Raw genomic sequence first — 27556 nt, forward strand, 5'->3', positions numbered from 1 at the left:
GCAATTATTTTGTACACTAAGAATCGGCTGCGAAGTCTATTAGAACAGAAAAGCCAAATTCCACAAAAAGAATGTAATGCCAAGACATTGCTTCGGCGAAACCTCAAGAGGACACGGAAAACAATTGTTAGCGAGATACAGTCGAGTAGTCGCCACAACCTCCGGAAGCCATGTTCCAACCGGAATCGCAAAACCGACTTCGCCACCTCTTTTAGTGCCTTTGTGATGTACTACGAGACTTGGTGTCGGTAGAACTTCTTACGTCGAAGATCTCATCGTCGGTGTATCCTAGATCCTTTGTCGGGGACTAGACGAGTGGATCATAACACAGCACAGGGTTAGATCGTCGGGGCACTAGAGGGTCGGAACCCTTCCTCCAACCGGAACATCGTTTCGGTCGAATCTTCGACAGGTATCGACAGGTGTGGGTTTCGGGAGGCGAACTATCAGTCGGTGTAGACTACTTTCATTGTTGAAGACTACACCGAGTAGTCGAACAAGGTTTACTCTATCCGGAATCGTCGAACTGATCGTAACAACCAACTGGATAAAAGGAACTAGAGTAGAAGCTTACAGAGCTTCGAGAGAGATCGTTTAGACTTTTATCCATTAAAACGGCAATGGCAATCGATGATGATGCAAAAAAAAACAAACAAACAGTTGGCTAAACACTTGTTCTACTTTATTGATTTTACTGAGATTTTGACTGGTTCGGACTTTCTGTTATGGAATATACAAGTCTGCTGTATATCGTATAGCAATAAATATGTATAAATATATCAGGAGTACATAATCATATGGAACAATTTAAATATATACTGTTGTTGTACCAATTAATAGTTTTGCTGTTTTTTGCTATGATACTTGTATCAATTTATTCGCTAACATGTACAGTAATATACAATAAGTTTGTTGCACTCCAAAAACGCTACCAAAATGCTTCGCAAGCAAGGTGTAATAGCAAAAAGCGCTACCGATTTAAGGTCAGCTTTTACGCTGCAGTAACATATAGAATATCTATTTACAATAAGTATTTTGCATAGACGACTTGAGAGCTGCTGCATATCTATTCTATTGCATCGCACTTTTTGACACTATCAGATGGGCAGTGGTCGTTTTCATTTGATACTGGTGCAGGACGTAGCTGAAACCACCACTTTTTGAACCGATTCTTACGATTAAATGTAAAATTTCTGTGCCGAGTTCCTTGTGAAATAGATGAGTTGTGATTAAGATTTTGCTATCGGTTTCTAAAGTATATATATTCGTTCCATACGTTCAGTAGATTTTAGGCGCCCTTCGATTACTTTTTCACATGTTTTAGAAAACGCATTTCTTATATTCATTCACATCAGGTACGATTTAAACCTATTCAGTCCCAGAAAAAAAGAAAAACTATTTTTTCAAAAATATTAATGCCATTCGGAGAACAAAAACCAAACAGCATTTCGGTATTGTTCATTCGATTCTGGAAAGCAATCGAATTAGTTTACCTAATACCGGACTGACCCCTACACGGAGGCTTCATCGATCACAGATATTACACGGTTGTGGAGAAAAGTTCCGGCTTGCTGTGTTGGGCGCCATTTGTTATTCAATCGACAAGGTTTGCCACTGTTGCTGAGATTCTCCGTTTTGGCCGCTACTTTCTCGTTACCATCCGTTCCGCCACATCCGTCAGTTGCATGCTGATGGTTGTGATGGTGATGATGATGATGATGGTTGCCGTGATGGTGACCATGATGATTACTCCGGTCATTGTGATGTTCTTTGTCCGGAGGTGGAACCTCGTGTTCCATAATCGGTGAAATCGGTGGGGGTTGACTGGATTTATTCAGCTGTTCCAGCGCACAATCCGGGTAGTGTTGAATGTTAAGCTGGTTTGCGAGCAAAGCTTTGGTTTTGGACAGTGAGAGCCGACGGCCTCGTTTGTCTAGCAATATAGGAACTTCGGCACTTAGATTGTTTTCGAATTCACTCAGCATTAGGTAGTTCTCGACCTGGAGATGTTGGAAAGTGTGATAATTATGTTGGAAATTTCGGCATATAAAAAACATGGCACTTACTTTGTTACATGATGTGATGCAGTCACCGACGTAGTCAAGATCATCGAGTAAATTGTCGGGAAGATCCATATCGGCAATGCCCTCCTCGGATATACAGGTCAGCTCTGGCTTGTCTAACCCATTTATCGGTTCAGCAGCTCCATCGCTCAGCTGTGGTATCAACAATTCCGGACCAATCATCATAGCGGTGTTGCCGGTGATGATTCCCGGTTCATTGTCCGGTTCTTGGGAGAAGGACAGCTTTCTGCGCTGGGGGCATGTTTCCGAGACGCACAGGTGGCGAGTTCCGTTGGCTCTGTTTATCGAAAACATAAGAAGTTTTGTAAGATGAAATAAATTACGGAAACAAATGAGGGAATGAGTAGTTGAACAGTGAGAAAGTATTGTATGTTGGTTTTGATGATGGAAATTTTCACGGGTGAAAAATCAAGATTTTTTGTTTTGTTTTAGTGATTTTCAATTATAAGCTGGTTCATTTTAGAATAATGAAATTAAGAAAAGGTTGAGTCGATTCATGTGAAAACAGGTTGTGATGATTGCGAGATGATGATGATGTGATTTTTTTGCTGGTATCTTTTTGGCAACACTGTTTTTGACAGATCACGCGTGAATCGTGTCTTGTGTTATTGTCAAACTAAGGGATGTCAGGTTCACAGATTAATCTGTGTTTCACTTTGAATTTGAATTTTCTGCACAGATTTTTAAAATGACACAGATTTTCACAGATTTCTGAAAATGATCACAGATTTTCACAGATTCTTGAATATATAACAGTTTTTCACAGATTTTGGAAATCGAGTACAGTTTAGCACTAAAAAGTACAGAGCAGTTGAGGAAAAAGCTTTTTTTTTGCTCACTAAATTGAATTCGATCTGCTGTAATGGTACGGAAAATGGATAGTGAGACCTGTTTTTTTTTGCTCGGCAAATTGATTTTGAATTGCAATAGTGGTACGGAAAACGGTCACAGATTTTCACAGACAGGTTTTGGGTATGATCCCAGATTTTTGAAAAAATGACCTGGCATCCCTGGTCAAACTTGTTCAGTTTGATCTATAGTATAATCATGAATCGTCGTTCGGTCTATAGTTTAATCATGAATGGGCGCTGACAAAGATGGAGGAAGATCCACATTTTTATCGATAAGTTGTGTTCAGCGACGAAGCTAATTTCTGGTCGAATGGATACGTCAACAAGCAAAATTGCCGCATCTGCAGTGAAGATCAGTCAGAAGTATTGCAAGAGCTGCATCCCAAGACTGTTAGGTGTGGATTATGCGCCTGTGCCATTATTCGTGAAATACCGGCCGATATGTTGGAGAGAGTGTGCCAAAATTGGAGCGCGGAGCCACGACCAACATTTGCATGAAATCATTTTCAAACATTAAATTATATTGATCGCTCTATCGATTCTAATAAAGATTGCATCAATTTTCTCAAATTTTTCGTTTTTTTTAAATTGAATCCTATACCTCTTAAGAAATCACCTTTACGAATAAAACCTGGCACATTTCGCGTCCGAAACTAGAAACCTATTTTACACTTTTAAGTTCACTAAAAGGTCAGTCTTTCTGCCCAGAAGTACCCACAGAACTTTTGGAAACTTCAAAGTACAGAACGTCACAATGTATTGCGTATAAACTTTCTCATTGCTTAGAAATACAAGTGGAACTTTTTAGCAACTTGAAAGCACAGAACTAGATCTGCTTTGACTTTCTCGCTGTCCATAAAGAATGATTACTTGAAAACCCCTGTTTTAATCCACCTGGTGGTGTGATGATGCCTTTATCATTGACATTGTATGAGACAGTGGAATTTTGGAGTTTTATAACGCTTTTTCAGGTATCACCGGAACTGAAAAATGAAACTGGTATAGCCGAAGTTGGTTTGTAAGGTCATCGAGTAATTTGAGCTAAAACTTTAAACACTTTCGTAGATCTTTTAAGTTCGCCATTTTGGAAAATGCTTTGAAATGTTTAAAACTGTAAGTCCGAATCCGGAAGTCGGACCTGCATTAAGTTCAGCAATAACCTATGAGATCGTGATATCATTTATTTGACCCTATGTTTGTGACAGACGGTTGAGCCGAAACTAAGCTCCATCTAGAAATATTCGATAACTATTTCCTACAGTTCAATAGAACTATCTGTCTCTTATCATAACCTTAAATCCAAAAAGCCGTAAGTGACTCGCGAGCCGCAGGTACCCTACTCCTGGCCAAAGAGAGATGGATATCATCGCAGCAACGAAAACCGGCATGGTACATTTAACATAGAATAGACTCCAGTGCGAGAGCGTATTTCTCTCGATGACCTGTCTGAGAATCAAAGGTTAGCACGCTGCTGTGGGGATTCTCTGTGAAGCAACAAACGGTCGCTTATTCTCGTTTCGCGATTCGATTCTATACGGGCAGATGATATTTGCGATAGAATCATTTTACTATTCCCGATTATTCTAATGTGCATATGAAAATGTATGTGAATGCTCCACCCAAGGGTTTTGAAATATTGCAACCTAGTATGAGAATCCTCAAGTCGAATCATCGATACGATTTTCTGCGATAATTGTCAACTTTCTATTCTCTCTTGGTAAATTCCACATAGCACCGATCATTATGAGACTATGAATTTGTTTAATGGCCGTGAAACACTTAGAGTATGAAGTGGAGCGAAGAAATGTAGAAAAATTCTCTCACGGTTCATGCATTGAGAGACACGAGTTCTTGTAGCAACTTTTACCGGATTGAAAATGTTGTATACAATATAGAGAAATATCGAGCAGCTTCTGTCAAATTATCGACAATCACCAATACTGGTCATATGAGAAAGGCATCATCACACCACTAGGTGGATTAAAACAGGTTTTTGTTAATGTTATCAAACAATTTCAACAGGTTAAATCAACCGAATTCCAGGATATTTCGATACTGTTTTATTACATATTCTTATATGTTATCGAGAGAAAACATTTGCTTTCCCAGAGTTGTTGTGAACATCTAACCTATGATCAAACATCTGTTTTAATCCATCCAGTGGTGTTACGATACCTTTCTTGTATTACTCATACCATTTGATTCTTGAATAAAAAAAGAATAAAGTCAGTTCAGTATTCGGAATTTTTGATCACTGTTTCCGGTACTTCCGGAACCGTGAACTAGAAACCGATATAACCGAAATCGACTCTTTTCGCCAGCAACTAAAACAAACTACAATTTGAAACAGTTTTGAGCAAAATTTTGAACAATTTTTACGTATACTGCATCTTCGCTCTAAATAACACGATAAGATTTTAGAAACACTTCACCATGTAATTTCGTGGGGAACGGAAGTGGGATCCGAATAAAATTCAACAGCAATCAAAGAGACCGTAAGACTTTTCATTTGAGCCTAAGTTCGTGAAACACGGTTTGGGCATATCTGAGGAAATAAAGTAAGTTTCGTTTTAGAACTTTTGACAATCATTTCCAGTACTTTTGAAATCGGCAGCTGAGAACCATCAACTAATGAAACACGCACAATATGAGAATTATATGGCTTATTGAAAGGACTTAATTCGTTTTTGCATCACAATATACATAAATGTACTCGTGAAATTCAATTCCGCATCCGGATAAAATTCAATAGCGCTCTAGCCTTTCATGTGAATCTAAATTCGTAAAACTCGGTTCAGCCATCTGCGATAAAATCAAGTGCATATTTTTGTCACACACACACATTTTGCGATTTCGACGAACTCCGGGCCTCGATTCAACAATCGAATTTCACAGTGATTGCATATCTATGAGAAAGGCAAAAAGAAATGAATAAAAATTCAGTTCTCTTTCATATCTCGTCCGAGACAGTCGACAAAATAAATCGCTTATGACCGGAACGACAAACAATACAGTGTGCGTACACTGATAAAAATTTGCACGATCGATTCATAAGTAAACACCACTTCAATTTAATATGCTTTTTCATATCAATACATAACCAAAGCGATTTGTTTCAAGATTTCATGTGCAAATTCACTAAGATGTGAGATTTTTTTTCACTTAGCCTTGACGTGTTTTTCCTTTGGATGTGATGTGTTTTGCTATTGAATCGAACTACATGTGTTGAACACTTCATTTTGTAGTGGGAATGAGTACAGCACAAATGTATGTGCAGAACACTTGAACCGGTCAACTCTGTTTCAATTGAAATCTATGTGGAAAACAATGTGACATTCACATGAAATGCATATAGAATCTAGAGATAACGAGATATCTTATCGTTTTTATGTGCATTTCATATAAACGTAGCATGATTTCCACTAAATATCAACAGTTTTTACATTCATTTTTTGAGTTAAGTGTATATTTTCATAAATTTCATGTGTTCTACGAGCAGTGATTGATCAAATGCTTTGCACATGATGCTAGTGTGCAAATTATTTTTAGTGTACTATGAGACGATTGAAGACAAACACTAGAAAAGGTGCTAAGTGCAAATGACAGTTTCTCTTTGTTTACTCTCTCTTTCACTTTACATAGAATAATGACTGAAACCATCAACTTTCGATCTGCATTTATGAATATGTTGAAAAATACAGTAATTTTCCGTAATAATTGAAAGAGAATGTAAACAAAGAGAAATTATCGTTTACCTTTGGGACCTTTTCTAATGTTTATCGAGAATTTTGAAACAAAATTTAGAAGATATCGTGTTTACTTTTTAAAAACCAGTCTCAGGAGATGCTCGATATGTACGCAATTTTGAATAGTTTTTATATATCTATCTATCTATCTTTTCGATCTCAAGGACGTATACACAGGGATGCCAGGTCATTTTTTCAAAAATCTGTGATCAAGCCAAAAACCTGTCTGTGCCCGTTTTCCGTACCATGATAGCAGATCAAAATCAATTTGGTGAGCAAAAAAAAAAGGTCTCACTACCACCAAGCTCTGTACCTTTTTCCTCAACCGCTCTGTGCTTTTTAGTGCTAAACTGAGCTCGATTTAAAAAATCTGTGAAAATCTGTGATTTATTCCAGAATCTGTGAAAATCTGTGATCATTTTCAGAAATCTGTGTCATTTTTAAAATCTGTGCAGAAAATTGAAAATCTGTGAAGCACAGATTAGTCTGTGAACCTGGCATCACGTGCTCCAATTGCATAAAACAAATAGGTTTTATTAACGCTCAGAACGTTGACTCGTCATGTTATTTCTTAGATTACTCGACTTACATTCAATGAATTGTGATATATCGGATACAATATCTTTGCTTCACCAGTGGAGTAATGATGCTTTTCTCATATTACTTATATATTCAGAAACATCACTAGAAGATTCTGTCAAGATTTTTTCTTTCAAACTTGAATAAAATCAAAAACTGAGTATAAACTACTATTACCTTTTCAATTTGTAAACAGTTATGTCAAGTTAATATAGATCTAAATGTGGTAAACCTGCACGCTATGCAAAATTGAATAAAGCACGCTGTGTGTGTTAGGTGGTTGTGTTTCCTTCTTCCACACCGATGCGTATCGGTTTGGATCGTTTTGTATGACACTTTGAAAGTTTTGATACCCATCGCCCTATAATTTTGGATAAAATTAAAGACACTGAGAGCTTTAATTCCACGCCAAACAGTGCACTTGTTTGGGTGTAATGGTGTGTTTAGAACTTCGTGAGGATAGCTCCTGCTCCAAAAATGCCAATTTTGTTTGTTCACAATTTCATTGAGCCAAAAATGTTACGTTCAGTGGAACCTTAATGAACGCCAAAAAACATCACGTGATTCTCTGTGCGTTTGACGGATTGAACTATTTTAGTATTTCATGATAAATTATCAAAAATTACTGAACAAAATATCAGAAGTGACTTTGACAGTTGGATGACCAGCATGGCACTTTAAAAAATACCCTTTATATGAGATGCACTCGTAAGTAATCCTTTTCAATCAAAACACTCATAACAGTAAACATTTATTTACTGCACTTACCTAGTGTGCTTATGCCGCGATACATTTCGTCGATGCAGATCGATCAGGAACATCACAAGACTGCCAATCACGGCACAGGCCGAGCTGAAGTAGTAGCCGGTATTGCCTGATCCTGCCTCATTCAAGTAACCTGAAATCGGCACACCCAGCGCAATTGGGATCGCCTGGGAAAACTGCACGAAACCCCACGCCCGCGCAAAGTTTCTCGCTCGAACCTTTTCGTAAGTATACATCTTAAGGGAATAATGATAGCCTCCGCAGAAGATACCATATATCCAAACGAACATCACGTATCCATGGTAATTTCCGTGTACAGCAGTTAACGCAAGAATACACAACCCGCACATCAGGGTTGCCGTTTGGCAAAGGTACTGTCGTGCTATCCGACATTCGACACTGTTGCGAACGACTAACATTCCAAAGGCTGCACATCCCAACGACCATGCTAGTCCCAGATAGACCTGAAGGATCATCACTTTGTCACCTATTCCGTCCATTTCAACTTGGTGTGCGAGGTAGAAAATTGGAGTGTTGATTCCGAAGGCGCTGAAAACGAGTTTATTTTAACCTATTTCATCACATGAATGCACTAACCGAATCTTACCTAATTCCCGTGGAAGCTAGAAGTATCTGTACGGTTTTACTTCGCAGTGTGCTGAAATCGAAAAACGGTGGACGATCGTCGTGCTTATTTTTGTCCTTGATTTTTCGTTTCTGATTTTTAAGGTGCAGTATTGCCCTTCGCTGCGGGTGGTACAGGGATGCACTTCGGTAGCAGGTTCCAAGAATGAACGTTATAAACACCGTTCCGGTGACAGCTTGCAAACCTAGCCGCCATCCGATTGCGTCGATCGCACACTTGATAAACGTGGACATGATCGCTATGCCGAGACCACTTCCGGACACAATAAATATTTCGACAAACTCGCGCCTCCGTTTGAAGTACTGTGCCACCATCAGCGTCGAACAGTCTCGGGTCATTCCCACACCAACACCGACAACGACTCCTGGATTGGCAATAAATCAGATTCTTGAAACAATTGATTTCCGGTGTAAAGAGAGAATCACCTACCGTAACTAAAAAACAACTGATGAAACTGCGAGGCAAACGAGGTGAAAAGACAGCCCAGTGCCGTTACGAGCCCGCCAATGACCGCCGTCAGCCGGGTGGACTTCCGTTTGCACACTGCAATCGTCAGGGGTGAGATGAAAAGTGCCACCGCCGTCGAAAGAGCGCCAAGCCAACCTGGAAAAGTTAAATGAGAAAAGCGGAAAGGGAAATGAATGTTTAAAGTCGATTCGTAAGTAGTTTGGTGTTTTAGACGGGAGTTTTGGCCAGTTCCTTGTTTTGACCGTTTACCACTCTCGTTAATTATATTTCATAATGGTTCCAATCTAGAATAGAAAAGTTTTACAGAGATGACAGTTGAACTATTTTAAATCCCACCCTACCCTAGATTTTAGACAAACTTTAAACGCGTTTCTAAAAACTACTTCACCAATCATTATCAAATTTTGCACACACTTTCTACATAAGAAATACCTAACCCCAACGTTCTCCTTTTCGTTTTTTGTTATTTTGGGGAGGTTTTACAGTCTCAAAATGACGGATTGTTTTTCGTGAAAAATCGCAGTTTTGACATAAAACAATTACCAAAAATTAAAAAAATTAGAAAAGTATCAAATAAAAACGTTGGGTTCTAGAGAAATATCTACTACAACTTTGCTCCTTGAATTTTTTGACTTCCGATAATTTTGCGCTGAGATACAGTGGACGCCACCAAACATAATTTCTAAAGCGCGTTCTCGAAAATACTTCTTCGCCGAATTATTTCTCAATATTTATCTATGAAAAAATTATAAAATGTTGTGCGAATGGTGCTTTGTATTATGCAAAACATTTGAATTTATTTTATTGAATGATAACTCTGATAAAAACCTTTTGTACAACCTTTTTTCGCATTGTGATTTAGTAACATTAATAACGAGTTAATAATTTCGTTATAACGTTAGTTGCCATGTACTTAGAATATTTTTTTTCTGTAGACACCCAACGAAAAATGGACTGAAAAAATTTAATGAAATAGCAAACATAGATATAGTCCCGTTAATGAAATATTTTTTCGTACATTTACATTCATATTGAATCTGACTTTTTCTTGTTTGTGCTTTGTGATAAAAGTTGTGTGACTCAGGTTCAAGCTCATCTTATTGCTTCAGTCGTAAATGTACTAAAGCAAATGCACTGTTGTATGGATATACAATTTAGAAGGACAAAAATGTTTGTAGCTGAGATTTATATTTTTAGTCATCTTATATACGAAAACCAGTAGTTAGAGTGAGATCTGCTGCCTCTTATCGATAGATTCACTTTCATAGTAAGATGAAAATAGCTGCATTCGAGTTTTTGCTTAGCTATTACAGAAGTATTGAACAATTTTCGAACTATTTCTTCTGCGACATTGGCTCTAAGAGCCGAAGCAATGATATTGTATCCAATTTTATCACAATTCGTTGATTGAAGGTCAAGTAATTGGCAAAATAATATGCGACTCTACTAATTAGATGACTGTTGATACAGTAGCCCTATGTATTAAAATATTACAATTGGAAATCAAATGCATAAAACGATAGTTTGGGTTGTACAGATTTTGGATCTGCTTTGAAAAGAGGCGGGTCTCATAATCAGTTACACTCTTAGAAAAAAAATGAAATTTACGCTTGATGTAAATTCAAGCATGCCGTAATTCCTCCGGTGATGACGCAATATTACATCTATTTAGATGTTAAAAAAATTGTTGTGTCTGTATCGATGTAAGCTTCAGCTAAATGAACTGTGAAGTTAAAGACATTACTTATCTTTACATGCTTCGGATTGTGAATTTAAGTGAATTACGACGATCATTTTATGTGCATTAATAAAGGCGTAAATTTAAACAACTTTTTTCAAGTGTGTATTGTTTTCGATTACTACCAAAACAGCAAAACACAAAACAAAAATTCTATTCGTTGTATTAGTTTTGTGTTGAAAATTGAAATGGAAGAGGCGTATTTGCCATTGCATGTAAGTGATGGTATTCAAAACTACAAGAATTATTCCTAAAACATGTTTTCATTGTACTGGCTAGATAATTCTGCAATATAACAAAAGAATTTAATTCAATACTGCGAATAGTATATTTTTGGACAGTTTAGGGCATGATGAATAAAAATGCTTTACGCGTAAAACTTGCTGCATTAGTGAAATAATAGTATTTTTTAAGAGCATTAGGCTCATAAATAACATACTGAATATAGTCCTAAAAATACTATTCCCGCGAATCATGTTGCAATAGGACTGTGAACATATTGTTGATGTTTACAATCTGGCATTTTGAAAAAAATCCACTATTAGAGATATTGTGCCAATAGTCATCTCATTAGTAGAGTTGCCAGGGTATTCTACGAATTACTCGACATTCAGTCAAACAATAGTGATAAAACAGAATCCATTATCCTCGCTTTGGCTCTAAAAAGCAATGCCGCGCCAAAAATAATTTGACAATTGTGCATTTTCATCAAAGCAGAGACAGCAGATCTCACTCTAACTTATGGTTCGTGTATATGAGATGACTAGTGGAGCTGGGATGAATAAGGGTACTGTCACCCTCACCCTTGTCTTCCAGATGAAAAAAAGCATTGAGGTAATGGCCCCAATTGTTATTTCAGCTCCAGTAGTCATCTCATATACGAAAACCATTAGTTAGAGTGAGATGTGCCTTCTCTGTTCGATATATTGACTTTAAGGTAAGGCGAAAATAGGTTCATTCGTTTTGAGTTCTCGTGTCGCTATGTGACAGCAATGTTGAATCATTTTCGAACTATTTTTCTGCGGTATTGCTTCTTAGACCCGAAGAAAAGATAATGCATTCGCGATTTTATCACAATTCGTTGATTTAAAGTCGAGTAATCGGTAAAATAATTAGCCCTACTCATGTAATTTCGGTGTTCTGGAGTTTACTCAGCCTTCTCTGCGAAAACAAAAAAAAAATGAACATATTTTCATTTATCTGCACTAACCACCTTGTAATTCCGGATCCAGTAGCAAAATTCAAATAAATTACAGGAACTATGTTTGGGGTCATAAGACCATTCATTTGAATCTAATTTTTTCTCTTTTTTAACTAACTAGAGATTATAAGATGATAACTAACTAGAAATTATAAGAGGATGAAGAATATGATAATTATACACACCTAAAATCGATTCTTTTTTTCTTTTGTTTGTTTCAATTATAGAGGCTTTACCCTTCAGGTTATTCGCCTATTCGGGTCAGAAAAGCTGTCTGGCTCTATTTGCTGGTTTGGGGATCGAACCCAGGCGGGCTGCGTGAAAGTCATCGACTAACCCATCACGCTATACCCGTCCCCTGAATCGATTCTCGAAGTATAATGAAATGCTGTTTGCCGAAAATTCGCACAGTGTGTTAGCATTTACTGAAATTCGGCGATACACTTGTCATCTAATGTCGATTTTGTAGAAAAACCAATTCGCCATTTCTCGTGTAGCTGGAACATATATAAATTGGAAGCCGGAAAAAAAATCGATATTTCGTGAAAAGGTTAGTGAAATCAAAAACTATCTAATTCTCATACATACTTAAAAATATCTGATAAATATTTCTAATAGAGGTGATTAGAAACAAATGTTTTTGGCCGTGTAGTTTTCTTTTAAGGTTTGCATTTCCTTTTCGTATACTGAGTATACCATTAATTTGTATTTAGCATTAATAAAACACCAATTTTTCAATCTTAGCAATACTTTGATAATCATTTCATACAATTATACACAGTTTGAAAAAACTTGTGATTTTATATCTTATAAGATGCACATACATATTCGACAGTCGCCGTTTAATCTGAATTGCACATTTTACAATTGTGCGTATGTTTATACGCAAAAAATGAAATCTTGATCTCCAATTGAATGTTTACAATTGAAAAAAAAACGAATTATTTGTTTACTTTCAATTCCTGAAGGCTCAGTAATCCATAAACTTCAATTCAAACAGGCAGTAAACTTTTTACTGACGATTTTTTGACGTTTGTCAAATTTGAGATTACCGACACTCAGCAATTTTATCTTTTGCCGAGATAATTACTCAGTGGTTCGAGCCTCGGCAAATATTTTGCCGAGACTCAGCAGAAAAAAACTAAGTGTGTAGGTTCTACAGATTTAATGAGGAACCACACACTTAATTTACTTTACAGAACTCAGTAATATTTTTACCGACTTTTACTCAGCTGAACGTACCTCAATCACTTCAGTAATTTATTTATTGACGAACGTTCCGTAAAACTGAAGTTTGTTCGAGCTGTCATTTTTCACTATACTGATCAGTAATTTGTGATGAGGATTCAGTAATATTATACTGTTTAGTCTGCACGGAACGATAACCGAACGTATTCTCAAAAACAACCAATTAGTTCAGTTATTCGTACAGTTCAGTACAGTATGAAATCAATATTGAATGTTTATTTTAATGTTTGGAATCTCGGAAAACACACACCAAAACAATTGAAATAAAAATGCATTTTGTTATCTATTTTATATATGAATATTTTTCTATAAAACTTCGTCGAAAACATTTCCCAGTTGTTGTAAGCGTTCTGATTCCAAACAGTCTATCTACAAGGTGGCTTTTATAGTTAAACACTATAGCTTTTATAGTTATTGTTAAGATGACATGTTGTAGAAATAATTATATCACTTACTGAACAGTACGAATAACGAAGCATCCAGACATTGAACTTTGTTCAAAATTAACTCCAATTAACTTATTTGGCTAAAGTTCAACTAAAATACAAAATGGCATGCTAGGTGTTTGCGTATAACAATTGGATTCGGCAATTTTTACCGAGCGATTCGTTAAAAGTTGATAAACTGCTGATCGCTGAAATTTACCGAATTATTTCAAAGTGCAAACTGTTCGGTACAAATTTACCAAGTTTTTGGTACATGTATTTTAGATAACCGAATTTCGGAAAAAAATATGGGGAATATGTCAATTATTATAAGAATAGCGGACAATTCGGTTATTTAGAACAACGTGATGATTTTTTCTGCAAAAACATTACCGAACTGAAAATCCGAAAATCAGGGTGGCAAGCGACCGGGAAAACCGGGAAAAAGTCGGGAATTTGGTTTTACTGGGAAAAACCTGTCTTAATCCACCTAGTGGTGTAATGATGCCTTTCTCATGTACATATAATATTGTGGTATTCTATTCAAAAATTTTCTCTTCGATTTTTGAAAGAAACCAAGTGATTGTTTATGCATAACATACAGAATAAAACAGTGCTTTGATTGCGTAAGCCATTCTTAAGAGAACGAAATGAATTCACTATTATATGCACTTCCATCACCGGAACCCGAGAACCGGTATAGTCAAAGTCGGTTCGTACGGCCACCAACTAACATGACACACAAACTCTTCTAGTACGCACTCTATAACTCCGGATTCGGAAGTCGGATCCGGATGAAATTCAAGAATTCCGTATGGGACCGGAAGACCTTTCATTTGAATCTAAGTTTGTGGAAATCGGTCAAACCATCGCTGAGAAAAGTGAGTGAGATCCATTTTGGTATATATTACCACTATTTTCGGTACTTCCCGAACCGGATACCGGAAACCAGGATAGCCGGAATCGGTTTGTTTAGTTGCCTAATGATAATGCCTATCGATTTGTGTAGTTTTGAGACCAGTTTAGAAAAATTTTCACGTTTTTTGCTTCGCCGGTTTAAGTGATGGTGTACAATATTGAACACACTTTACCCTATAATTCCGGAACCGGAAGTCGGATCCGAATGAAATTTAGGAATTCCGTATGGGACCACGAGACCTTTCATTTGAATCTAAGTTTGTGGAAATCGGTCAAACCATCGCTTAGAAAAGTGAGTGAGAACCATTTTGGTATATATGACCACTATTTCCGGTACTGCCGGAACCGGATACCGGGAACCAGGATAGCCGGAATCGGTTTGTTTAGTTGCCTAATGATAATTACTATCGATTTGTGTAGTTTTGAGACCAGTTTAGAAAAATTTTCATGTTTTTTGCTTCGCCGGTTTAAGTGACGGTGTACAATATTGAACACACTTTACCCTATAATTCCGGAACCGGAAGTCGGATCCGGATGAAATTCAGGAATTCCGTATGGGACCGGAAGACCTTTCATTTGAATCTAAGTTTGTGAAAATCGGTCGAACCATCGCTGAGAAAAGTGAGTGAGAACCATTTTGGTATATATGACCACTATTTCCGGTACTGCCGGAACCGGATACCGGGAACCAGGATAGCCGGAATCGGTTTGTTTAGTTGCCTAATGATAATTACTATCGATTTGTGTAGTTTTGAGATCAGTTTAGAAAAATTTTCACGTTTTTTGCTTCACCGGTTTTAATGACGGTGTACAATATTGAACACACTTTACCCTATAATTCCGGAACCGGAAGTCGGATCCGGATGAAATTCAAGAATTCCGTGTGGGACCGGAAGAGCTTTCATTTGAATCTAAGTTTGTGGAAATCGGTCAAACCATCGCTGAGAAAAGTGAATGAGATCCATTTTGGTATATATGACCACTATTTCTGGTACTTCCGGAACCGGATACCGGGAACCAGGAGAGCCGGAATCGGTTTGATTAGTTGCCTACTGATAATGACTATCGATTTGTGTAGTTTTGAGACCAGTTTAGAAAAATTTTCACGTTTTTTGCTTCGCCGGTTTAAGTGACGGTGTACAATATTGAACACACTTTACCCTATAATTCCAGAACCGGAAGTCGGATCCGGATGAAATTCAGGAATTCCGTATGGGACCACGAGACCTTTCATTTGAATCTAAGTTTGTGGAAATCGGTCAAACCATCGCTTAGAAAAGTGAGTGAGAACCATTTTGGTATATATGACCACTATTTCTGGTACTTCCGGAACCGGATACCGGGAACCAGGAGAGCCGGAATCGGTTTGATTAGTTGCCTACTGATAATGACTATCGATTTGTGTAGTTTTGAGACCAGTTTAGAAAAATTTTCACGTTTTTTGCTTCGCCGGTTTAAGTGACGGTGTACAATATTAAACACACTTTACCCTATAATTCCGGAACCGGAAGTCGGATCCGGATGAAATTCAGGAATTCCGTATGGGACCACGAGACCTTTCATTTGAATCCTAGTTTGTCAAAATCGGTTCAGCCATCTCCGAGAAAACCTAGTGAGATTATTTGACACATACACACACACACACACACACAGCCATTGCTCAGCTCGATGAACTGAGTCGAATGGTATATGACACTTGGTATATGTTTTCACTAGTCGGTTTTTCAAGTGATTGCATAACCTTTCTATATGAGAAAGGCAAAACCGTGAAAAAGTCTGGAATTTTAGTGCAAATCCGGGAAAAAATTTACTAGTCCTAATCTTAGTAACGATTTTCAGCATCATGATTTTCCTGATACAACAAATGAAAAGATGAAGTTCATTTTGTATTTGAACTAGAAGTTCAGTACAAGTTTTGAAACTTATTATTGTCTCTCACAGGTTCAATGGTGCACAATCTATTGAAAATGAAGCCAACACCTCAGCAATTTTAAATCAATAAGAGCTTTCTTAGTTGTCATCAATAATAGCATAATCTCTGCTCATAATGAAAAATAAGGATATTTTGGATGCTTCTGCTGGATTTCTATTAATCGACAAATATTAGAAAAGATTCCAAGTGCAAATGACAGTTAGACAGATAGAAAGATTGCCGTAATAATCGAAAGAAAGAGGAACTGTCATTTGCACTTAGGACCTTTTTTAGTGTTTTTCTTCAAATTCCAGAATAAGTATGCATAATGGTAAACGTAACATCAGGTAACATATTTGATAAATTTTTTAAGAATTCTTAGGGGCCGTGTTTTTAGTTGCCAGCCAATTATTTCCCTGATTTTACCAAAATTTGTCTCAGTAATGTCAAATTGTGACAACACTTGTTCAGTTATCTTGGTATTGATTTCAATAGGATTCACAAAATCGACAAAGCTCTCGACTTTCATTTTATCCACCGTTTGCAACGAATATTTGATTTCCTTCTTTGACAGCTGAAATTGGTTTTTCAGAGTTCGTAAGAGCTTGATGATAAGAGAGTCAAATTTAGGTCATCTCAGTCACTAGAGGCATAGATTGTTGTTGTTTTTCCAAAGTGACAAGCGTACATTTTAAGAATTCTAGAAGGATTTTGTTCTCTCGCCAGAGCCCAACTCTGAAAGAATATCGTATATGTTGTTAGCAATGGCCTCTTGTCCCCATGTGCACCTCGTGCACTGCACAACTGGCCAAATAGGCTCTGTGAGAACTTGTATGCACACATTCAGCAGAGGCTTCAGTGGCTTATGATTATGGTAGTTGAAAACAAATTGCTGTCTCAGTTGCAACGTCGAAACGGTTCTGATATCATACCATATAAGCAGTGCATAACCCGTAAATTTGGTCACGAGACGCCACTGGTTGTTAGAAGTAATCGGATTTGAGGGAGGAGTGTTGTTCTTTAGTTCATTCATTTTTAATTTTTAACCTTATACTATATCAGGCTAAAAAAGTATTGGAATACACTAGAGATGGTCAGTCCGCGTACGGTCCAAAAGAACTAGTTTTCCTCGAAGATTGAGTGTACTGGAGTTCTTTATTGAAGAACGATAGCTTTCTGTTCTTCTGTATAGAATAGTCTATCGAAACGTTTGCTGGTTTGAGGAATCTGGTAGAAGTTCGCGAACTTTGAAAATGTTTACAAAAGAGAATGATTATTGGTAGAACACATGCACAAAGACTTTATTATTACTGAATCTGTTAACTACAAAATAAAATTTATAGCTCTCATATTATTTTCGAAGAAACATTCAAAGTTTCAAAAAAACGAAAGAACGGTTCAATAGAACTAATTCTTTCGGTATAACTATTAAGTTTTCAACAGTTCTTTGAAATGAACGGTGTTGTTCATTTCTAGAATACACTCCTAACTTGCATAAGTTTTAAGAAGGACTGATTTTCCAGATAGCCTTTAAAAGACTGATTCAGTGGTAGTCTTGAAAAAGATTGAATAGTTCGAAAAATAATTATTTTATTTTAATTGTAAAACTTTAAATTTAATTTTTCATCATTACGCTTTCAAATAACTGATGATATTTCTGGAAAACTACAAAACACCACCAATAATCATCGAATATGATGTGAAAGCTGCGCTTAAGAGCATTATTGGAAAAAGCAAGAAGTTCAAATAAAGTGTGTTGATTTCTCAAGAAAGCTGCAATAATTTTGGTACTTCATTCCTTCGTGGAATGCAAGACTGATCACTTTCATCACCGTTGGTCAGATATGTTTCTTGTTTTAATCCTATTGTCACATCGAAGTTACTGGCGAAGTAAAATACAAAATAAAAATGGAATACATTGGGCTGGATGGTACTGTTAGTTCAGAAGAATAAACGAAGATAAAGAATTAAAGAAGATAAACGTTTGGACAAACTGTGGATGAGAGTTTTAATCGTAGTTCCAAGGAGTAGAGTTGGGAAATATCGAATAAAATCAGTTATCGATAATATCGATATTTCGCTGCTCAATATCGATATTATCGATAAATATCGATATTTTTGCCACCGAAATAAAAGTTTATTGAAACAAGAGAGTACATTTGATTGCAAAAATTAATCTAGGTTCACAGCCGAACAAATTAGATTTTCAAAAATTGGAAATTCCCTGGACTCAAACAAGCCGTGTTTCCCGCTGTTGAATTGACTCTTTCGGAGGCAACTGATGTTGTTAATTTCGGAGGCAACTGATTGCTGTGTAATTTTCCCAATAAGAGAAAATATCTGTTTTCTCTGGAGCTTGCTCAACAAACGCTGCAGCAAGTCAATTTTAGCAGAACCTGTCAGCTTGGAGCGAAATTAATCTTCAGTCCAACAACGCCATCGCATGGCATCACATTCAACATATCATGTCAATTGTATGGGCGCGCAGTGCTGCTATTTTGGCGCGCACAAATTTGACATTTCTATCTCCTAAATAGGATTTGAAACCAAAGTCGAAACATTTATCGCTGAAAAACAGCTGATTAGATTTCCCTTTTTTTAAACAAAGCTCAAATATCAAATATTAGATAAAAACTACACGAGCGAAGTAAAAATATGAAATTATAATTTTACTGAACTGGTTGCAATATCGAATATCGATAATTTTTGTCAATGCTATGAATTATCGATATCGTCGATGTCGTGGTAATATCGATATTATCGATAAATATCGATAAGTTTCCCATCTCTACCAAGGAGATACCCGAAAAATACTTATTTCTCAACTCTCGATGGTTTTTGGACATGTAAAAATCCGAGAATTTTTTTAGTGTCGCGCACCGGGAAAATGAAATCGCTAATTCACTTGCCACCCTGGAAAATAAGTGTGTACAAGTTTGCAAACATGTCAAATAAGCAAATGACACAATTCTGCCTGTGCTGTTTTGACAGCAGCCGGATTGCAGCCAGGCTCCCGTGGGCTGCCAGAATATTTCACACGCGAGGTATAGCTCCAATCATTTGTTTTGAGACGTTGTTGAACACACAGAATCAATCGGGCCAACCGATTTTGAAATATTCTTTTTGAAATTTTTCAAAGAATGTTTTGAGTAGGCCCTTCTGAAAAGTTAGGCTAGAGTTAACATGGCGAACTAATGATCGAGATATACGAAACAAAATCGACACTCTAATTTCAACGAAACTACTTAAAACATTTTCTACACATTTTGTAGCATCTCATCGCCATTCAATAAAACTGATGTGTCATGACGGATCATGACGGATGTGAAACGCTCACTTCTCGTAACAAGTTTTAGTCTGTCTGTCTGTCCGATGTACACCATCTAGATTTTTCTTGTCTTAAATTAGCAGCACCAAAAACTGGTGAGTTAGTGAATAATATACATTACATTCACGGTTTCGTTCCAGTCCGACGACAATCTGAAAACCATTCCAAACTGTTGCGCTATAGTGTCGGATACAGTGAGGTCACTGCGATATAAACAGTGCCCTGCATCGGGGTCGAATTTGTCGTTAGGATAATATCCTGGATTAGTACAATGGAGATCTTTTATGTGATAGCGGGAACTGGGCTAATATATTTATTATTGATGCTGATGCAATGACGCAATGAAAATTCCAACCTAGTGCGCTTATGTCACACACCTCGTGGAAAACTGGTGGTTCAAACAAAGTGCAATGAAAATGTTTAATTTAATAAAGGGCATAAACGTAAATCTGCAAACGATGAAATATTATTAAATTTTTCTCATTTGGGCAGCTTCAAACGTTAAGTTGTTCGCGCTTTTGGCAAACATTTCAATAGTTCTGCTTGAAACGCATTTATCTCTGGGTGGCAAGGGTTCCATACGTTTTCATTTCATACAAGCGTATTTCCTAAATGTACAATAAAAGTATCATTGAAAGCTTTTGAAATGCACTTTGAAAGCTTATTCATCTTACTTCCGATGAAGCACAATACAGCTATTTTTTTAAATTTTTGGTTCTATATCCAGTGCAGTGTTCGCTACTTATTAGTGCACCCATTCGAAACGGACATTGTTACTAAGCAGATGATTATAACTTTTCTCGCAGAAAAACAATATTTTTCACCCTACGAACTCGATGCTATACGGTGACGTTCTGTAGAAAACTTTTCTTATATTCCATATGCGAATAATTCACCGGTCAATAACTATCTACTAAAAGCGCATATACCTATGCATGTGATGATTTTTGCTGTTGCCTATAGTCTGGCGACAGGAGATATGAATTATTGTTGGTGTCAGCGTATACTTTCTGTTGGAAATATGTTATGCAGTTTCAATGGGTGTGCGTTTCGGGTGGGAAAATAGAACAGAATAGCACTTATTCAATGTTTCCATTTTTTTGTGTCTGGACGTTTGCTTCTCAAACTGTTCATCCTGTCGTAACAGAGTTTTTCACGATGTTAACCGTTCATTCTTTCGTGTTCGCCAGACATTCATGGACCAATTAGAAGATGATATTTTGTAACATGTATTCGTATATCGGTGATAAAATGCAACATTCAAAAGTTCGTGTGCTTGTGGTATTTGAAATATTAGATCAATTTGGGGTTATAGCAGTAAATAGCAGAAAGTATAATTCTACTAGTGTTTGTTTATTGGTTTGGTTAACGTCCGTTATTTTGTCGTGCTAAGTCGTGCTCGCTGTTCAATATGAACTGCAAACGCCCTGAGGAGTCAAAGACGAAACGAAAAAAAAATATAAAGTACAATGAGGTCTGTTTTACGCGGTTTTATTTTACGCAGATTTCCGAAGCTACGCGGATTTTTGAAGTTACGCGTTTTTTTGTGCGATTTTCAAAGTTATGCGGGTTTCTTGTTTTGTCTTAGAAATGCATTAAATGTCAAGATCTAATGTTATCCTCATTTTTTCCTTAAGTCAACTCTCTTTTCGCATTTTCGATTTGTTTATTGAAAATTTTTTGAGATTACAACAAATCTCGACGTTTCATGCACTTCTATGATATTTCGATTTCGGAAATCTCAAAAGTCCCAGAGTCGATTATTTTCAATCAAAAAAGTCGATTCTTTTCAATGAAATTTTTGTCGATTCTTTACAATAAAATTTTTGTCTAGATATCACCAGATCTCGATATTTTATGAATTATTGAAGACATTTGCCAATAAAACTGTTTCTAAAGTTTGGCGGTTTTATTTTACGCGGATTTTTGAAATTACGCGGATTTCGCGTGGTTTTTCCACGCGGATTCTCAAAAGTTCATTTAATTGAAATCGAAAAGTGAAGTTTCAGGATTAGCTGACATCGTGAATATATCCAAAGGAATTCACAATTTTGCGCGAGTACTTGAATACGTAAAAAATGTTTATGAAGTGTATACCTCGTTTTATCGCAGATGATCAAAGACAACTTAACGTAACGATGGCTAAATGTATTGAAACTCGAATTACTACCGTACTCTCCATATTCGCTAGTTTTAGCCCCAAACGACTATGAAAAAAAAGCTTGCTGGAAAGGGATGTGCATCGAATGAAGAGGTTATCAGTGAGACTAAAGCGTATTTTTGGAACAAAAGAGAAATCTTTGTATAGAAGAGGTGTAGAAAAATTAGAACGCCGTTGGAACGATTGTATTGCCTTCAAGGAGAATACATTAATGGATGCAATCAAAATTTGAACTAAAGTTGTTTTTTACTGTCAGACCGGGGATTTTTGACCCGTTAGTTTTTACTCAAAAACTATTCGACTGATTTTAATCAAATTTTTACGCAACATTGCTTGAATAAGTAACATCGAAGCTTTTTTTGTATTTTTGAATGTTATAAACATTGAAAAAAATTTTTTCTACGATCGAAAATATAGATTTTCGATTGAATATGCGTCGTTGTAATAAACATAGTAAGATTGTGAGGTTAGATAGCCTGACAATAAATTAACGAAAATGACACAAGTAAACTAAATAAACTTATCAGTGCTTTAAGCAGTTCTAATTGAACTGCCGATTGCCACCTAGCAGTTCTAAACTGGATTAAACTTCTGCGGGAAAATTACTTACACAGTCTGTTTCCCTCAGTACACGTATACAAATAAGCTCAGCATATGAATACCAGTGATGCCGCATTTGCAGATTGATCTCTCAGTTTACAGATTTCTAATGAGTACTGTAGATATTTATTAACCCGCAATTTCACTTATTCTCAAATGTTAAATGGCCGTTTTTGAAATGTAGTGTATTCTACTTTCATTATTTATTGTTAAAAGCGATGTTTTCCACTGCCATTGAAGTAGATTGATTGTACAAATTTTGTAAAATCTGCCTAAAATTTGCCCTGACTTCCCTGATGTGTACAAAACGTGACTTTTTTGCTAACATGCGAGAAAAAAATGGTCAAAATTTTAAGTGTTAGAGTTTAAGAATTCGCAATAACACTTTAAGGATGTTACACCTCGGTGCAATATCATTTTTGATGTCTCCTACGTAAAAAAGACTTAGTTATAGGTTCATATTAAATAACGGTGCTATCCATTATGTTCTTTGACCGCGGGATAAAAGTTGAATACACTGCACTATTTTTTTGGTTGAGAGAGAGGCGCTCTCTTCGCCATCCAGCGAGACATAGGATTCGCTAGTCGTGCCTTTGTCCATCGCTGTTGCTGCTTTCTTTGTTGTTGGAATTTTCGTTCTAAGTTGGATAACTGGTATCGTTTTTAGCCATAGAGGAAGTACCTTGTTGTCAAGGGCGTATTGAGGAAAATTTGTGCACGTGGCAAACCTTGATTTGCCGCCCCCATCGTTGGTTTAGTGATAAAAGTTTTCCAATGCAATACCTATAGGAAAATATATTCCTAATCGAATTTATTTTCCAATGAGAATATCTTGAGTACTATTCGTGTGACTCATTTTCACTGTGGCCATGCTGAAACTAAAACCGTGTTGCTTCGCCATAACTCAATTTAATTACACGTTTAAACATGGAATCTTTTCGTAAAGGCTTGTATTTTTACAATACTTTATCTTATTTTGCGTAGGAAACATTTTTCCATTTTTTAAATATGTGTTGAGCTTTTGATAATTGTTCGCATTTTCAATAATTTAACCAAACTTTGAAAAGGCCTACAAAAGTTGCATCGAGTTCCACTTATATTTTTTCTAATATTGTTAATTGTCAAAAAGTAAACAAAATAAATATCGCAACAATTTGCTTAAGTTGCGTGTGCCAGCATGAGCTTGTTTATGCGTGTTTATCCGCGTCCAGACTGGTAGTCGCTGGTTACACTCCTCCTCGGAAATCAGAAAGGAATTGTCACTGGAAGCAATTTATATGCTAGAACTTACAACAGATTGATTGAATGCAATGCAACTGTGACATATTGTAACGATTTATTAGGTAACATTGATCACTTAATTGATTATGTGCCCTAAGCACAAACATAGGCTAACCCCTAAATGACCATACCTGCATCGGCCAGAATAAGCCGAAAACAACGTTTTCGTTCGGCACGTCAGGAAAGACGTGGTACTTCGGTACCAAATAAATAAGTGTTTTGCAAATTGAAGAATCCAACCAACTCTTTTGCGATCGCTGCGCTGCCCGAGTGGCGAGCTTTGAACTAAGCGATGGTGATAATTTTCAGATTTTGCTTGAAAATTCGAACAAAATGCAGGGTTTTTATTTTTTTTTCTTACGATTCGAATACTAACATACAAAAACGTGTGAAAATTTGGTAAAAAAATCGATCTGCATTTATGATTCAGTAACTTTCCGTGGTATGTTTGATTGATATTTATGGAGAAATCGTAACATGAAATACCAAATTCGAAGAAGTGAGGTTGGGTTCTGTTTTCATATCTGGGATATTCTTTGTTTTTTGAGTTGGATTTGGAGATTAATTGATAAATTATGATCAAAAGTTTTATGACTAGTCTATTTACTCATGTTTTACCATCTAAATCAAATCTGTATGTGAACTGAAAATTTCAAATTTCATCCGAGATTGTCAAGAGTATAGGACAATTTGAAATCATATATTTGATGACAACACGTGAATAATCGTTTTTCTTACCCATATTTGTAAGGTTTTGCCATCTGCATTCTTTTAAACTCAAGTAAATTGAAAAATTCGTCAAAAATTTTACTAAATACATGGGACATGTCAAAACAATCACCATAACGCTATCTCGTGGTGACCACGCAGATTGGATTGTTCAATAGCATTAACTTTACGTCTGCTTAGCGGTTCAAGTTGAACTGTTTAAGTTTGCAATAAGCAGTTCAATTTGAACTGCTCTGCACTGACGAGTCTAAGACGAAACGTAAAGAAAAGTAAACTTAATTGATTGATTAGGTTACCCCCTTAACAAATATCAAGGTGCCACTTTCAAAAGAAGCGTTATATAATCTGATAAAACTTCTTCGAAGACACGTTAGCTCTTAAAAATCAGTGAAAGTCAGTACAGACTTTCGACCCTCTTTTTCCAGTTTTGGACCACTGTGCGTCGAATCAGCTCGACGGGATCGCAAACTGTACGTGTGTGCATGTACGAGCAGCTTTCAACGAATTTTTAAGCGCTCAATTTTCTCGAAGATGGCTTCACCGTTTTCAACTAGCTTTGGCTCGTTTCAAAGCACTATTGGGTTATTGATCAAGTTGGAGGATGTAATGGCTGTGACTTCTGGTTCCAGAGGCATAAAGGTATAAGTTATGTAATCAAAAATACGCGTTGTTTTTTATCGCTCAATTTTCTCACAGAAGACTACGTTTGATTGTATTATTGATAATACTTTTGGTTTGAGAAATGTTGCCGAATATGTGACATCAACACTGAAGCATGCTTTTGTGAAATACTCGATTCAATCTGAATAAGCTGGTGTTAAAAATCATCCCAACTCAAGGTACAACTCAAGTTATTCGCGACCAAAAATTTATCACTTCCTAACATGTTAAAATTAGAAAAAGTGTTTCATAGTTAACATTACTGTTAAAAATAGGAAATAGAAAAATGCTACCGCTTCGTAATTTTTGGGAAAAAAACTCTTTCCTTTTAAATTCTAAATTGTAATTTGCTCCATTAACTGCTATTAGTCGATTAACGAGGAAAAATAAATCTTAATATTGTATCGTTTTTAGTCTTTCCAAAATAAACATTCAAAGTTGAGTTTCATTTTCCGTTTACGTTGCTTCAATAAGTACACCTGTACGATGACGTTTGATTTGATTGGTTGTTCATCTTAAGAGACAAATTGATCACGAATATTTTAGAGACCACACTCAAAACATTCTCATATGTTTACCGTATCTTACAAAATATAAATGAACAGAATAACTTTTTGAAAAAAAAACAGGAGTTTACTAGAATTATACATATAAATACATAAATACAAAATAATTTCTCGTTAGTGCTAAAATCTCAATGGTATCCAAATAATCATTTATCTCTCGGATTGGGGTTTTTTTTCGCCACCTGAACCATCATTGTTCTGTTCCTGATTACTTGGCTCTCCAGTATCTTCCTCGCACGAAAAATAACACAAGCTCGTACTGCTGGAAGATTTGCGGAGTTTTGCTTCGTTTTCGATTGTAAGCACAGTCTCATCATCCTTTGACAATTCCTCAGAATCATTACTTGACAGACTGATGACTTCTGAGGCGTCCGATGAAGCAGGATAAAAACCAACAAATATAACAGACTCATCATCCTCTGCATCTGGCTGGGAACCACTATTCGAAGAAGTCTCATCACCACTTGGGGAAAAGTTATCAGATGCTTTATTTCTTTTTTCAGCATTGACACTATTGGTATCAATTTTTCGTTTTCTTGATTGATCCATCGAATTCTCAATAAAGAATAAGGCTGGTAATCACTAAATATACGGTTTTGTTTTAAATAAATTAACTTACAAAAGTGTAAAGTAGATATTAGAAATAAAATTAGACAGAAGGGTTCGAGATTTCTCGATCGATGCACCAGATAGAATTTTGCCAACAAATCATGGCCTACCGAGAAATTGTCTTGTGTGCGGAACTCGTTATGAAATCTAATGTCATTTTCGCTTGAGAAAACCTGGAGCTTGCCGGACCCGATATAATAATCTGATAAATTGATCCGATGCTCTGGTTAATGACTTTGAAACTAAATTCAGAACTGGCTTCAAACAAACGGTTTGACAGCAAATTAGGATGAAAAATGGGTTAGGTTTGGTATTAAGGAAAAAAATATAATAGATTTTTTTTCTATATTTTTTTCCTTAAGCTTTCTCGCTACAACAAATATATAAATGTTGAAAATAGAAACGACTTTTGATCGGAGTCCCGGAAACCTCTAGCTTTATATGTCATTGGATACGAAAGGGGCAAATACGATTTACAAAAGCTTGAAACTTGGCGTACAAGACCAAATTCAATTTGTATTGATTTCAAGCCCTGTAAAATTGGACCAGCAGCAAGCGAAATTGAAATCTTACTAAAAGAACGAATGCATCTAGAAGTTAAAGATGTAAGTGAGATTCGATTCAATAAGGCTTCTAACTCTGTGTGCATTATGTTTAAACGTGAAAGAGATGCAATTGCATTCGCTTCGGTTAACAACGAGGTGCACAGTGTCGAATATGACAATGTTCAATACAAATCGTTGTGCATATTCATGACCTTCCCCCGCAGGTCAGTGATCATTCCGTTCGAGAAAACATGTCGCAGTATGGGGAAATTTGTTCCATCGAAAGGGAAGTGTAGTGGAATTTTTCCTCGGTATCCGGAATCGTATGCGTCTATATACTACCTTGATCAAAAAACTCCCGGAATCACCACCGTGTGTCGCTCTCAGTCACCCGATAAAATTTATTATCTTTTTTAGGTTGCCACATCTGTCATTGATATTATATCAAATTTTCAGCTTGATACCTGGACATTTGTAAAAGTTACGCTGTATTGAG

The 27556-nt window shown here is 36.5% G+C and overlaps 1 protein-coding gene across 1 annotated transcript in view; it reads right to left on the reverse strand.

The window, feature by feature from the left end:
- Positions 1-669: 669 nt before the first annotated feature.
- The window catches only part of LOC131425373 (monocarboxylate transporter 12-like), an 81660-nt gene continuing 54773 nt past the window's right edge, over positions 670-27556 (reverse strand). The window contains exons 3-7 of the mRNA XM_058587212.1: positions 9101-9274; positions 8633-9035; positions 8029-8574; positions 2067-2361; positions 670-2000 (exon numbers count right to left, since the gene is read on the reverse strand). Coding sequence (XP_058443195.1) covers positions 1512-2000; positions 2067-2361; positions 8029-8574; positions 8633-9035; positions 9101-9274 — 1907 coding nt within the window. The 3' untranslated portion in view covers positions 670-1511. The remainder of the gene's footprint in view (positions 2001-2066; positions 2362-8028; positions 8575-8632; positions 9036-9100; positions 9275-27556) is intronic.

This window comes from Malaya genurostris, chromosome 1 (assembly GCF_030247185.1).
Source record: "Malaya genurostris strain Urasoe2022 chromosome 1, Malgen_1.1, whole genome shotgun sequence".
NCBI classification, from domain to species: domain Eukaryota; kingdom Metazoa; phylum Arthropoda; class Insecta; order Diptera; family Culicidae; genus Malaya; species Malaya genurostris.